Source organism: Diospyros lotus, chromosome 4 (genome assembly GCF_014633365.1).
Source record: "Diospyros lotus cultivar Yz01 chromosome 4, ASM1463336v1, whole genome shotgun sequence".
Classification (NCBI taxonomy): domain Eukaryota; kingdom Viridiplantae; phylum Streptophyta; class Magnoliopsida; order Ericales; family Ebenaceae; genus Diospyros; species Diospyros lotus.
Genome location: NC_068341.1, coordinates 42115598 through 42131440, shown reverse-complemented (window position 1 = coordinate 42131440; position 15843 = coordinate 42115598). Strand labels below are relative to the sequence as shown.

Genomic DNA, 15843 nt, shown 5'->3' with positions numbered 1-15843 from the left:
CTTTTATCTTTAGATGATGTTTTTAGTACGTAATATCAGACACTACATATGAATTAAGATTTTCATAGGAATTTATGGTGTATTTTGGTACATCCATGTGAAAAAAAGATATCCATTGTTGGACCATCCTATGAATTTATTTCAATTATGTATTTCACTTTTAGCAATATTATTTTCATCTGATTTTTAGAAAATTAAATATCATTACTTCCTGCAATGTTATTAAAGGCCCAAGGTCCAAAAAGGTGTTGGAGCTTAAGTTGCAAGGTGAGGCGTGCGCCTGATGAAACTAGCCTGCATGTTAACTGGAAAAAAGAAAAAGAAAAATATATATCCTAGTTGAAGAATAAGGTATAAAATAAGTCCAAACTCTTAACGACATATTTATAAACATGTTATCAAATAAATTAAAAAAATCAACATATACTAATGAAAAGAATAGTGTTCAAATAGGCAGCCGCCTAAGCCCTAGGTTTGATTAATCGGGCCCAATCGACGGCCTAGGAGGCTAGGCATCACTGGGTTGCCTAATTTTTTTTGCGGATTCACTAGCCAAGAGTTTGACAGTTTTCATTTATGCACACTATAAAACTTTGTCCTTAATGAGGTCATTTACGAAGAAGAGGGATATAGTGAGACCATGAGTCACTAGATTTGCTTCTTCTTTCCTTACTTCACAGAGTTTGATGGAGAAAAAGGCCCAAATGAGGACAATGTTTACCAGCTTTGAATAGGAGGAGTGTCAACGGTCGAAGACTGTTAAAGGGAAAGCAGCCTATGCTACTGTGATGAGCATTGCTTTCTAGAATGGTGTGACTTTATGCCTTAAGGTTTTTGCTCTTCTGGTGAAGGTGTTTCGAATTGTTGATACCGATAGAAAGCCTTCCATGGGCTTTTTATGTGGAGAGATTAAGCAGGCAAAGGAAGACTGACTAGACTAGGCCCCAATCTGGTACCCAACTAGCGCCTAGCACGTTTTAGAATACTGGAAAAGAACAATAAAAAATGTCAAAAGATACAATCTAAAAGTCTTTAAGTCAACTTAAATTAAACCTTAAAACAATTTATAAGTCTTAAATCTTAATCAAGATTAACTAATTATGCATTTTAAATAATCTAAAAATCATCCTCATCATCAAGATCAAATAATTTCATATTTTCATCATTAGAAGCATTATCTCTAATATCTTCTTCCACATTATCTCTCTCTCCATCTTCATCTAGTTCAAATTCAATTGGAGCATTTGAAGTAGTAGCCCTTTTACTCATTGTCAAATTTGTAGTCAAACAATAAATTTAAACCCTAAATAGTAAAAAAATTAAATAAAGTAATAAATTTTTAAAATAAAAACCTAAAAAATAGTTAAAAAGGGCCTAAGGCGTGCCTAAGCCCAAGGCGCCTTGGGTTGAGGTGCGCCCCAAGGCGCCTTGATGCTCTACACCTGCCTGGAAGCTTTTGAGGGGCCCAAGGTGCGCCTAGGCATGCCTTTAATGGCATTGGCTTCTTGTTAGTCTAAGGTGATGGGAAGTAATACTAATACAAGTCCACTTTTGGTATTCGTTCAAAGTGACCAAACACTATATCTGCATCCTTGGTAGCTTGAGATTTCATGATTGCAAAATATGAGCATAATTGAGATGAGGAAATTACACTAGGTATGTGGTTACACCAAAAAAAAAAAAAAGAAAAAAAAAAAAAAGAAAGAAAAAAATAAAAATATAATTAGAAACAAAATTACTTGTAATAAAGTTAGAGTGGTGCCTATTAAAGATAAAATGTGTGAAACGCGATTAAGATGTTTTGAACTTATGAGAAGGTCACTAGATTTACTTGTGAGGTGAGTGGATGACATGGATACAATTTTTAGCAAAAAAGTTAAGAGAAAGACTAAAGAGAACTTGGTGACTAACAAGCCTTAAATATGATATGTGAGGTATAATGGCCATACAAAAGATATGATTGCAAATAGAGATTATTGAAAAACTAGGATTCATGTAGCCAACCCCATCTAGTGAGATTACAGTTTGTGATGATGATGGAATCTAAACAGTGCCCCTTGAATTTTCTCTGAGTAGTGTGATTAATATGCCAAGATCTTGCAAACTTTATTATGTATTTTCTTTAACAAATTGTCATACATACACGATTTATGCTGCTTCACGACTCTCGTAACGAGGATGGAATCAAAAGCTTCTTTCAAGAGGTCCATGAACTGTACATAAAGGTAAGCTTGTTTCTCACTCCTTGCTTTCTTGTAAAGATATTTTCCTCCATAATTTCACCTTGCCATTCAAAATTTATCAGAACTTGGTTCGTCCATTTCACATAGATTGTGTTTTTTTATATATTACAAGCAGTCTAATTCTTGAGCTAATTTCATGATTTCAGTTTCATCTCTATAAATTCTCAGTTCTGTTGATCATAATAGGGGTTTCTATTGAATTGGTACATCTAATTGGGTGGCCACGACATTTGGTTGAGGGAAGCCACTTAGCAAAAAATGTCCAATTGTCCATCCCTTGAAAATTTGAATTCTGTAACTTAAGCTCTATAGTTAGCTATGTTTTACAAATTATGGAACATGTAAAATGAGCATTCCTACTCAAGGACGGATCTACCGTGGGGGCAAGGGGGGCAGCCAGGGGCGGAGCCAAAGTACTTAAGTAGGGGGGGTGAACAACGATGACAAAAAACATAAAACTTAAAGTTATACAACAATTATCTATATTGTTAAAAAAAGTATTGTAATATAACGTCAAAATATTATATCAAACATCATTATAGTATTTTCACATAAACTCAAACACATGTTTCTCAAAAAAATTATTTAGTTTCAAAAGCAAAAATATTGTACTTACATTTAGGTCTTCACAAAATTATAGATGCTCTCGCTGGGTCTTCATATTCTGAAACTGTTGCATGATTTTTTCATTGTCAATTATATCAAATTGTTAACCTTAGGACTCTTAGGTTACAACCTTAGGCGAGAAAACCCTCACATAAACCCTCTCAAACACTCTCGGATGCAATGAAAGAATAGAAACAGAATATATGGACAACAGAAAAGGAAATAACAGAATAAAAAGATCAAACCAAACAGCATTAGGCGCAGATTTTATCCTGGTTCGGAATGCCTTTGGCAATCCTACATCCAGCCTTCAAACACCCACCAAGAGCAGCCTTTTATTAGGATGAAACTGATCAGTACAAAACCCAACCTCTCTCTCAATCCTATCGCTCAAGTACAGTCCTTGTTCACTCCAAGAAAACTCAAGAACATAATACATATGCCTCACTTTCTCTAGAACAAAGAATACTCACAATAGAAGAAGAGAACTTGGCAAGAGAGAGGAAGATGTTAGACTGCCGCCTTGCCCTCTTATTTATAGAGGAGGCAGAACCCCCATATAACTAATGACTATAGGGAAATTACAGTTAGACCCCCAAAGTTTACATTAATTACACTTTGGCTTAAAAAAAAACCCTAACTGTTTAATAACTTCCAGCCAATAATCTTCCATACTTTACTGATCTTCTACCGCACAAACTCTAGGCAAACTTCAACACAAATGTTTCCTTCTCAATATAAGTAACCAAATAATCATTCATCCATTGATCACTAATTCGACTGAGCAAACGATTCTTAATGAGATTCATGGCTGAGAAAGCTCTTTCAACGATTGCAGTAGCAACAGGAAGAATTAAAGCTAACTTTACAAGCATATACACCAATGGATATATAACATTCTTTTTTGTTTGGATTAATTTCTTTGCAAGACCACCAATCCCATTAACTTCCAAAAATTTATTATCAGATCGCACATCAATTATATAAGTGTCCAACTGATTCTTAAGTGCCATAAGATCAACTTCAGAAAATTCTAATGAATAAAACTGAGCAAGACGAACCAACTTATCCTTGTCAAAAGCATGAAAATAATTATTTGGATTCAAACATGCTATGCAAAGAAGTAATTCAGTATTTATCTCTGTGAAATGATTGTTGACCTCATGAAGTTGTTTGTCTATCACCCAATAAAAAGTTGAACTCTGTAATGATGCATATTAGTATGATGTTCAGCATTACGCCTTGAGCGCCTCGGAACAACATAAACATCATTCATGTTTGGAATTGCAATCTCATGTTTTTCACAAAAAGAGGAAAGCTCATCAAAAACAATTCTCATCCATCATCTCTCATTGTTTGTAAATGTTGTTTGGATAATTTAACCAATGTCATAGCATTTACAATATCCTGATCTTTTCTTTGCAATGCTTGTGACAACTCACTTGTAATGCCCAAGACAGTTTTCATAAAATGCAAGTTAAATACAAATTCAAAATATTGAATTAAACTCAATAAAGCATAAGCTTCACCTTTTTGTTCTGAACTTGTACCATCTTCTTCAACAATTTCCAGTACATCAATAACAGAGGAATATAAAACAATCAAGTTCATCAATGTACCATAATGTGATCCTCACCGTGTATCACCAGGTCTTTGGAGACTACATTCTTGATTTGAACCACGTCCACTTTTAATTTTCCCATTACTCAATGCTTCAATGACTCTATTTGCTTGCTTTTCTCTTATAATATCTCGACGCTTACATCATCAGGTCTTTGGAGACTACATTCTTGATTTAAACTACGTCCACTTTTAATTTTCCCATTACTCAATGCTTCAGTGACTCTATTTGCTTGCTTTTCTCTTATAATATCTCGACGCTTACATGAACCTCCAACAACATTCATAACATTACTAAGATAATTGAAAAGAAGAGCAATTTGACTATGACTTTTTGCAACTACTACAAGAGCCAACTGAAGTTGAAGAACAAAACAATGAATATAGAAAGCAAATTGATTATCTCTTAAAATAAGACTTTTAAGACTATTAAATTCTCCCCTCATGTTACTAACTCCATTATAGCCTTGACCACATAATTTTGACAAACTCAACTAATACTTCGAGAACAATGATTGTATTGTTGCTTTAAGTGATAATGAAGTTCTGTCATTAACATGAACTATACCAAGAAACTGTTCAATGACACTTCCCTCTTTATTCACATAACGCAAAAGAATGGCCATTTGTTCTTTGACTGCCACATCACGAGACTCATCAACTAAGCAGTGTTCTAAAAGGTGCTAGGCGCTAGTCGGGCGGCAAGCTGCCGCCTAGAAAATTTAATATTTTTAATTTTTTTTTTCTTAATATATTATTTCTTTCTCTCACCCCACCCCCTCAAATTTCAGCGCGTACTCACTCCCCCCCCCCCCCCCCCCACCCAAAAATTTCACAGCGCTATCTCTCTCTCTCAAACCTGCCCCTCTGAGCACATCTCTACCCCTGCCATTGCCAATCGGACTGTTTGCCTCCTCCGAGCACATTGCTGCCCCCCGCCATTGCCAATTGGACCATCTACCTCCTTCAATCACTTCGTTGCCCCCCGGCCAATGCCAATTGGACTGTCGTTGTGTTACCATAGGTAAGTTCGAAGGTTGTTCTAGTCCCTATCTAGCAGTGGCGGTAGCGACGCCGACTACAGAGTTGGGCAACCCAGGCCGATGCGATGGCGGTGGCTGCGACGATCATCATAGATAGAGTCGGGTGAGAGGTCTCGAGCCCAAACCACGTCTGGGAGGCCAAGGCGACGCCTCGCCGCCTTGGTCGCATCGGCCGCCCGAGCCCGATTAATTGAGTCGGTTGTAAGCACCCCCGCCCGGATATCCCCAACCACCAGGACTACCCGAACGGGAGCGCCTACGGGAGGAGAAAAGAATGAGACACAAGACCAAAAACCACCCTGGCATGCATTCACAAAAATAAGAACAGCGGAAACGAAGCTAAACACATGCATGCACTACGGGTACCCCGCTATCACAGCGGTCACACGATAAATAAATAAACACAGACTCCTGTGCCGACATACACAAGACTCGAGGAATAACCTGGCACAGTAAGAATAATAGAGTAAATTCTACTCAACCATCAGAGTTAATCGGGACTGACGGGACTACCTGTACACCATACCGACTCTGCTGCTAAAAGATGACTCTCTTGCCATGACTCACGCTGCCACTACCTGGAATGATGGAGAAACAAGGTGAGTCGAGAGACTCAGCAAGCATAAGAAACGAAAGGCTGAAGACTGCACAAAGACAATAAACTTCTCCCAGAACACCAACCTCTAAATACACACAAGCCATGAGACACTACAACACAATAGTATAGCATAATAAAAGTGCATATCGGTCCTTGGGGCTCACACAAGACACTTGGCACTCAAGTCCCATACCAACCTGCTGCTGCCCTGAGAGGCAACATGTATCTCCAACAAACCTACGCGCGCTGTCTCAGGTCGGTACTCCTGTCACCCGTCCATGTCGGTACTCCCGACACTCGAGCCATAGGCTCCCTTGGAATGGTACTTCTGTCTGAGAACTAATAATTACTAGTAGCCATGCAATGCACATAGAAATGTAATGGCGTAGTGAGCATCAACGTGATACAAGGCGCCCATACATCCAGGCATTAGGCCATGCTCCGCCCATATAGTAAATCACACGCGATGCATATGCCTGTGCTGGATGCAACCTGACCAAGCTAGCATGTCCGTGTCCAAGCAACAACAACAACAACAACATATCCAGCCTTTATCCCACTATGTGGGGTCGGCTACACGAATTCTAGACTTCCATGTATTTCTGTCTTTTGTCATATCCTCATTTAGATCCATATATTTCATATCAAATTTTAATGTCTCTCCCAAAGTCTTCTTGGGTCTACCTCTACCTCTTTTTGTGACTAATTGTTCCATTTCATCAACTCTCCTCACAGGAGCATCTCTTAGTCTCCTTCTCACATGACCAAACCATCTTAGTCTAGTCTCTCTCATCTTCTCCTCGATTGGCATTACTCCTACCTTATTACGAATAACTTCATTTCTAATTTTATCCTTTCTTGTATGTCCACACATCCATCTTAACATCCTCATCTCCGCTACACTCGTCTTTTGCTCATGCTGGTATTTGACTGCCCAACATTCTGAGCCATACAGCAAGACTGGTCTTATAGCTGTCCTATAAAATTTTTCTTTCAATTTTAATGGGATTTTACCATCACATAACACCCCCTATGCATTTCTCCATTTTAGCCAACCTGCCTTAATTCTATGTGCGACATCCTCGTGGATTTCTCCATCTTTTTGAATCACTGATCCCAAATATCGAAAATGGTCTTTTCTTTGTAAGATTTGGTCTTCTAATTTTATTATAACATCATCCACTTCTGTATTTTTACTAAATTTGCATTCCATATATTCTATTTTCTTTCTACTTAATTTAAATCCCTTAGATTCTAAATTGTTTCTCCACAACTCAAGCTTAGTGTTCACTCCCTCTTTTGTTTCATCCATCAACACTATGTCGTCTGCAAATAGCATACACCATGGCACATCTGTCTGAATATCTTTAGTGAGTTCATCCATTAATAGGGCAAATAAGTATGGACTTAGTGCAGAACCTTGATGCAGTCCTATTGTAGTTGTAAATGGTTCAGTATCCCCTCCGCATGTTCTAACCCTTGTCTCTACACCATGATACATGTCCTTAAGGGCTTGTATATAGGCTATTTTGACTCATTTCTTCTCTAAAACCCTCCATAATACTTTTCTAGGGACCCTATCATAGGCCTTTTCTAGATCTATAAACACCATATGTAAGTCCTTCCGATGATCTCGATAAATGAATATCCCAACATGCAACCCATACCCACGAGCATATCAAATCATGAACAGTAATATAATGAATCTAAGCGTGCAGTAAATCACATACTGGTAGAGGTAGTCAGTAGTGTCTGGCATCGGTCAACGACCAGTGACTAGGAGTGTCCACCCGACGGTCCACATCAGGGCCGTACAATAGTCTACCCCAACGTCACCAAACAGCCGACCCCTGCCTTACTGCTCGGTAGCTCTACCGAACCATAAATAAACTCGAGAAAACCATAAATAAATCCGCATGTCTAGGAACCTAGTCCCCAAGCTGGTTCAACATCATTCCCAAAAGGAGTGGGGGCGGTACAAACCCCCATAGGCTCACAACGAATAAAATTCTAGAAGCCTCGGATTTAAGTTAAATTAAAACAAATGAATAAGAATTCAACAAATAAAGCTATGCGCCGAATTAGAGTAAGGGAGGGGATAAAATACAGGAAATCATGGGGTCTCTCACGGGAATTAAGAACAGGAGGAAGAGGGTTAAGAGCTTGCCTGAAATTAACTGCTTTCAGCCTCTCTTGCACTCCCGCTGCAAAGTAAGACATTTAAGAGCGATTAATAAAATCGTGGCACATATTGATTAAATCTGACCTTGTAATATAAATAATTTAACCGTCTAAAATCCCATGTGAGCGCACCGTAAATAAAATCCCAATAAATCTTATATTTATTTTAAATTAAATCATGCCATTAATATCCTCAAATCATATAATTAATATATAATAATAATATTAACTTAATGGATCCTACTATACAAACATCATGCACATATCTCCACCAATATGCATACACGGCTAGGGCATTCCTTTTCTTTTCTTTTATCCTAATTTCATTGCACTCACGGCCAAAGGCCACTTAGTCTTCCTCACACACATACTCAAACACTCACAGTGCACCTGAACATATATATATATATATATATAAACTTACGCATGGTGATGTGCACACCCAGTAAACACGCCCAAAGGCCAATTTTTGCATCATAACCCTCAATCACACACACAGAGAACCACCCTCCAATCCAAGGTATACCCCATACACAATTAAATGGAATAAAACTCAGTGCAAAACAGCCCCTGCGTGCTATAGTAATTATTTATATATATATATATATGCGTATATAAACAGCTTCAAATGATTAAAATCACGGCAACCCAACATCCAAGCCATTACTGAGTGATCTACAAGCTAGGGGGGGACGCTGGAAAGGGAACCAAAAAGAAGTAAAGAAGCTGCACACTCTCGACTGGACCAGCACACCCGCATATATATATACACACACCGAACACACACAGCAAGCTCACTTAACTAGCTCACAGCGAACTCACTCATGGATCGCGCACGCACACACAGTGAGATACACACTCACGGCCACCTACACTCAGCGAGCTCGCACCACCATCGCGTTGCTATTCCAGCACATACATATTAATATATATACTTCATGCTTCCATCTTCTTACCTCCAGTAGTTAAACACACAACTCTAACACCTCTGCAACTTATATATACATATATATACACTTGCACGAAGGCCACAAGGACTGTATATGCATACGTATTTAACCACCGAAATCCACTGCTACATGAAGATATATATATAACCCATTGCTATGTAAAACGTGTAACGATAAGAGGGAGAAGGCAGGCTGTGAAGAGGAAGAACAAAGAAGCTTAGAAACCAAAGGTAACAGGAAGGAGAAGAGCTTGCCTATTTGTGGAATCAAAAGCTGCAGCAACGCACGTCCCCCTTTGTTCTGCAATTCCTTCTTTCCTTCTCTGCTTCTTCTTCGTTTATTCCTTCTTCTCACTAGGCCAATCACTTTGTTCTCTCCCATTCCACTTATCACCCCGCTAAACACGTGGCTAACCCTCCTTAAGCTCAGCCACACCACCGCCTCACTTGAGCAACTTAGCGGCTTGGAAATCTAGAAGCAAATGGAAGTGGGCAACAAAAGCTGCTGGAACCCCTATCAACTAATAATAATAATAATAATAATAATAACAATAATAATAACAATTTTAATATAGATAATAATAACTAAGATATTAACAATAATAGTAATAAATAAATTTGGGATATTACATCGGCGCCTAAGGGGTCGATTTGGAGGAACTCGTGGTAGCCAGGGGCTGCCTAGCGCCTCTCAGGCGGCCACCTTTTAGAACACTGGAACTAAGATAGAAAAGAAATCATCTCCAAGATCATGAATTATTGCATTAGTAGTTTTAGATGTTGTTGCATTTGCAATTTCCTTTTGAATATCATGAGCTGTTACTTTAAGATTTTTTGGAGCATTATTCAACACAACATTGTGGATACTTTCATTCTGATCAGCAAGAAATTTCAGAAGTTCCAAAAAGTTATCTTGATTTAATGAACTTTCGGGCTCACTATGACCACGAAATGCCAATCCTTGATGCAAAAGAAATCGAACACAGTTTACTGTTGCAGTCAAACAGATTCAATACTCCTTTCGAGCTTGCTCAGATTATCTAGAATAAAGAGTTTCAATATGTTGTCTTTGATTCATTAAAGCTTGATATTTGCTCCAAGCATGATTGTGAGCACTAGTGGGGCCTCCTACATGTTTTTGAAGTCTGCCTTTTTTCTTCCAATTTTTGAACCCCCCCTGAAGCAAAAGATTCACCTCCAATATATTGCTCACCAACATACTCTCTCATAAGATAGAAACACAAACAAAATGCAGCATCTTTTTGAATGCTATATTCTAACCAATTGCTAAACTCATCAAACCATTCTGGCCGAAAACGACGCATTGCATTTCCTTGTTTTATTTGTGGAAAGTGTTGTTCTCGTGGTTGACATGGACCTTTCAATAAATAGGCTCGTCGAACTTCATCTCTCTCATTAGGATGATAATAAAAAATACTTTTTCGTTATCTTGGATCTATTTCAAGATTGTCTAAATCAACACGCTTATACTTGGAATGTTCTTGATCCTCACTTGCTTCAAAAATTGAATTTTGCTCTGGCCTTGTTCTTTTTATGAGAAATTTTTTCATATCTAAATAAAAAACAAATTATTATAATTCATGTAAAGAAATGTTAATGCTATTATTTAGTTCCTAGTTCCTATAAATAATAGTTATGAAGAAAGTTGAAATATTTTAGATTTTATTTCTTCTTTTGTGTGATTAATCTTTTCTAACATATTTACAATTACAATAGTACATAACTAAATAAAAGTTGTTGAGATTAAATTTTTTTCATTTTTTCTCAAAACATATCAAATACATTATACATATCCTTCAAATTTTCAAAAACAGCCTAAAACGTCCCTAACAGTCAATTACAACTGTACATAACTAAAACTTGAAATATATATCATAGATCTGTATTGAAAAACTAAAAAAAATTGCTAAAAATTCTAAAAGATTTACCTTCTTATAGATCGAGACCACTTTTTTAGTGAAAATACAATCAAATCAAAGATCAAACGGTTAGATTTTATAAAATCAATGATATATTGATATATTCTTGAGAGAAAATTAAAAGAAGAGAAATAGAGAGAATGGTGTTAGGCTTTCAGATTTTTGGCCGAGGGTAAAGGAGATGGTGGGTGGGGGAGGAGAGAGATTAGTGGGGAATAAAGAGAGATTAATTTTGTTGGAGTGGAGGTGGTAGTGGGAGACAAAATGTAAAGTAGAGGGGACAACTTTTCTAGATTGGTGTGGTGAGGGTGAGGGAAGGGGGGGGGGGGAGAATAAGGGGGAAAAAATAAATATAATATATATATTTTAATTTTTCCTGATCATTAGGGGGGGGGGGGGGGGTGACCACGCCAATCTAGAAAAGTTGTCCCCTCTACTTTACATTTTGTCTCCCACTACCTCCTCCACTCCAACAAAATTAATCTTTCTTTATTCCCCACTAATCTCGCTCCTCCCCCACCCACCATCTCCTTCACCCTCGACCAAAAATCTGAAAGCCCAACGCCATTCTCTCTATTTCTCTTCCTTTAATTTTCTCTCAAGAATATATCAATATATCATTGATTTTGTAAAATCTAATCGTTTGATCTTTGATTTGATTGTATTTTCACTGTGAAAGTGGTCTCGATCTATAAGAAGGTAAGTCTTTTAGAATTTTCAGCAATTTTTTTTAGTTTTTCAATATAAATCCATGATATATGTTTCAAGTTTTAGTTATGTACAGTTGTAATTGACTGCTAGGGACGTTTTAGGCTGTTTTTGAAAATTTGAAGGATATGTATAATGTATTTGATATGTTTTGAAAAAAAATAATCTCAGCAACTTTTATTTAGTTATGTACTATTGTAATTGTAAATATATTAGAAAAGATTAATCACACAAAAGAAGAAATAAAATCTAAAATATTTCAACTTTCTTTATTAATATTATTTATAGGAACTAAATAATAGCATTAACATTTCTTTACATGAATTATAATAATTTGTTTTTTATTTAGATATGAAAAAATTTCTCATAAAAAGAACAAGGCCAGAGCAAAATTCAATTTTTGAAGCAAGTGAGGATCAAGAACATTCCAAGTATAAGCGTGTTGATTTAGACAATCTTGAAATAGATCCAGGATTACAAAAAAGTATTTTTTATTATCATCCTAATAAGAGAGATGAAGTTCGACGAACCTATTTATTGAAAGGTCCATGTCAACCACGAGAACAACACTTTCCACAAAAAAAACAAGGAAATGCAATGCGTCGTTTTCGGCCAGAATGGTTTGATGAGTTTAGCAATTGGTTTAAGAGTATAGCATTCAAAAAGATGTTGCATTTTGTTTGTGTTTCTATCTTATAAGAGAGTATGTTGGTGAGCAACGCATTGGAGGTGAATCTTTTGTTTCAGGGGGGTTCAAAAATTGGAAGAAAAAAGGCAGACTTCAAAAACATGTAGGAGGCCCCACTAGTGCTCACAATCATGCTTGGAGCAAATGTCAAGCTTTAATGAATCAAAGACAACATATTAAAACTCTTTATTCTAGACAATCCGAGCAAGCTCGAAATGAGTATTGAATCCGTTTGACTGCAACAGTAGACTTTGTTTGATTTCTTTTGCGTCAGGGATTGGCATTTCGTGGTCACAATGAACTCGAAAGTTCATTAAATCAAGTTAACTTTTTGGAACTTCTGAAATTTCTTGCTGATCAGAATGAAAGTATCCACAATGTTGTGTTGAATAATGCTCCAAAAAATCTTAAAGTAACAGCTCATGATATCCAAAAGAAAATTGCGAATGCAGCAGCATCTAAAACTACTAAAGAGGGAAGTGTCATTGTGGTAGTCAAAGAACAAATGGCCATTCTTTTGCGTTATGTGAATAAAGAGGGAAGTGTCATTGAACGGTTTCTTGGTATAGTTCATGTTAATGACACAACTTTATTATCACTTAAAGCAGCAATACAATCATTGTTCTCAAAGTATTGGTTGAGTTTGTCAAAATTACGTGGTCAAGGCTACGATGGAGCCAGTAACATGAGGGGAGAATTTAATGGTCTTATTTTAAGAGAATCAATTTGCTTTCTATGTTCATTGGTTTGCTCATCAACTTCAGTTGGCTCTTGTAGTAGTTGCAAAAAGTCATAGTCAAATTGCTCTTCTTTTCAATTATCTTAGTAATGTTGTGAATGTTGTTGGAGGTTCATGTAAGCGTCGAGATATTTTAAGAGAAAAGCAAGCAAATAGAGTCATTAAAGCATTGAGTAATGGGAAAATTAAAAGTGAACGTGGTTTAAATCAAGAATGTAGTCTCCAAAGACCTGGTGATACACGGTGGGGATCACATTATGGTACATTGATGAATTTGATTGTTTTACATTCCTCTGTTATTGATGTACTGGAAATTGTTGAAGAAGATGGTACAAGTTCAGAACAAAAAGGTGAAGCTTATGCTTTATTGAGTTTAATTCAATCTTTTGAATTTGTATTCAACTTGCATTTTATGAAAACTGTCTTGGGCATTACAAGTGAGTTGTCACAAGCATTGTAAAGAAAAGATTAGGATATTGTAAATGCCATGACATTGGTTAAATTATCCAAACAACGTTTACAAACAATGAGAGATGATGGATGGGAATTGTTAATTGATGAGCTTTTCTCTTTTGTGAAAAACATGAGATTGTAATTCCAAACATGGATGATGTTTATGTTGTTTTGGGGCGCTCAAGGTGTAATGTTGAACATCATACTAATATGCATAATTACAGAGTTGAACTTTTTTATTGAGTGATAAACAAACAACTTCATGAGCTTAACAATCGTTTCATGGAGACAAATATTGTGTTACTTCTTTGTGTAGCATGTTTGAATCCAAATAATTCTTTTCTTGCTTTTGACAAAGATAAGTTGGTTCGTCTTGCTTAGTTTTATTCATTAAAATTTTCTGAAGTTGATCTTATGGCACTTAAGAATCAGTTGGAGATTTATATAATTGATGTGCGGTCTGATAATGAATTTTTATAAGTTAATGGGATTGGTGGTCTTGCAAAGAAATTAATCCAAACGAAATGTTGTATATCCATTGGTGTATATGCTTGTAAAGTTAGCTTTAATTCTTCATGTTGTTACTGCAACCATTGAAAGAGCTTCTTAGCCATGAATCTCATTAAGAGTCGTTTGCTCGGTCGAATTGGTGATCAATGGATGAATGATTGTTTGGTTACTTATATTGAGAAGGAAACATACAATGAAAAAATCATGCAGCGGTTTCAGAATATGAACACCTGGCGAGAGCATCTATGATTTTGTGAAGACCTAAATGTAAGTACAATATTTTTGCTTTTGAAACTAAAGAATTTTTTTAAGAAACATGTGTTTGAGTTTATGTGGAAATACTATAATGATGTTTGATATAATATTTGGACGTTATATTACAATACTTTTTTTAACAATATAGATAATTGTTGTATAACTTTACGTTTTTTGTCATCGTTGTTCGCCTCCCTACTTAAGTATTCTGGCTCCGCCCTTGTTCCTACTGATAATGCCATATGCAGGGATGCCCCCCCGGGGGGGGTGTAAAAGCTAGCACTCGACAAATTTGAGGTGGTACTATCAAAATATGAGGAAGGATAGCTAAAGATGGCTCAGCTGCGTGCACTGACTTGTTAGGCAGTTGCTGTGCTTCATCTTTAAGGAGTAACATAGCCAAAAGTGAAGATTTTAAGTCATTGTGGTACCACAAAAAAAAATTGGTCCTGGATTATGGAAATAGTTACAGGTCAAAATTTTGCAAAAGAAAAGTGGTAGAATCTCAGCTAGGAATTACTGGGCAAAAAAAAAAAAAAGAAGTGGTAGAATCTCTGGTGCCATTCTCTGAAAGATGACTCTCCCAGTTTCTGAAGTATAGGAAAAGGGAAAAGTTTGGGCTTTGCATGGGAATGGATTCCTTATTGGTGTCTTGTGAAATTCAGCTGCTTTTACTTCTTGCATCTGCATCGGTGGTGGATATTCGAAACTTTTGTCCCTTGCCATGCTAATGCAATTACTTTCCCTCTCCCCTTTTCTTGCCTCCATATTGGTCTTCTCAGAAACTTGTCTTATTTTTGCTTGCCATGGTACCCCAGAACCCTTGTTTATTCTTCTTTTCCGTCTCAAAAGCCTCAGAGTTCTATTCCTCAATGGGCATAAAAATTGTAGTTGAGTCCCTTGTACACACTGTTGGCTGTATTGGGTTGTTCAGGCCTACATGCTTGAACATGCTCTCTGTCTCCTTGCCTGCTTGGACTCCACTCCTAGCATGCTTTGCATTTTCAATGGTCTCCAAACTATGATTCAATTTCAACCCACACCATTTCAAAGCTACCAAATGCTTCGTGCACATTCTAGTACTGGTTAGCCATTTAGTTTAATAACAATCAAATAGTCTTATGTAGGATACACAGACAAGTTATTAAATGCTAAAAACAAAACAGAGTGAAGATAATGGTAGGTTCAATCTCTTCATCTTTAATGGTCCCCAAGTAGTTGTTTTTGTTTGAACATTTGCCTTGAACAACACGATTTATGCCTTCATAGATGTGGGACTTGCATCCTATCCAACGTGGAGGAGGAGGTTT

The 15843-nt window shown here is 36.8% G+C and overlaps 1 protein-coding gene across 1 annotated transcript in view; it reads left to right on the top strand.

Moving 5' to 3' along the window:
* The window catches only part of LOC127799418 (uncharacterized), a 35291-nt gene that overhangs the window by 18320 nt on the left and 1128 nt on the right, over positions 1 to 15843 (top strand). The window contains exon 5 of the mRNA XM_052333444.1: positions 2143 to 2225. Within this exon, the coding sequence (XP_052189404.1) occupies positions 2143 to 2225 (83 nt within the window). The remainder of the gene's footprint in view (positions 1 to 2142; positions 2226 to 15843) is intronic.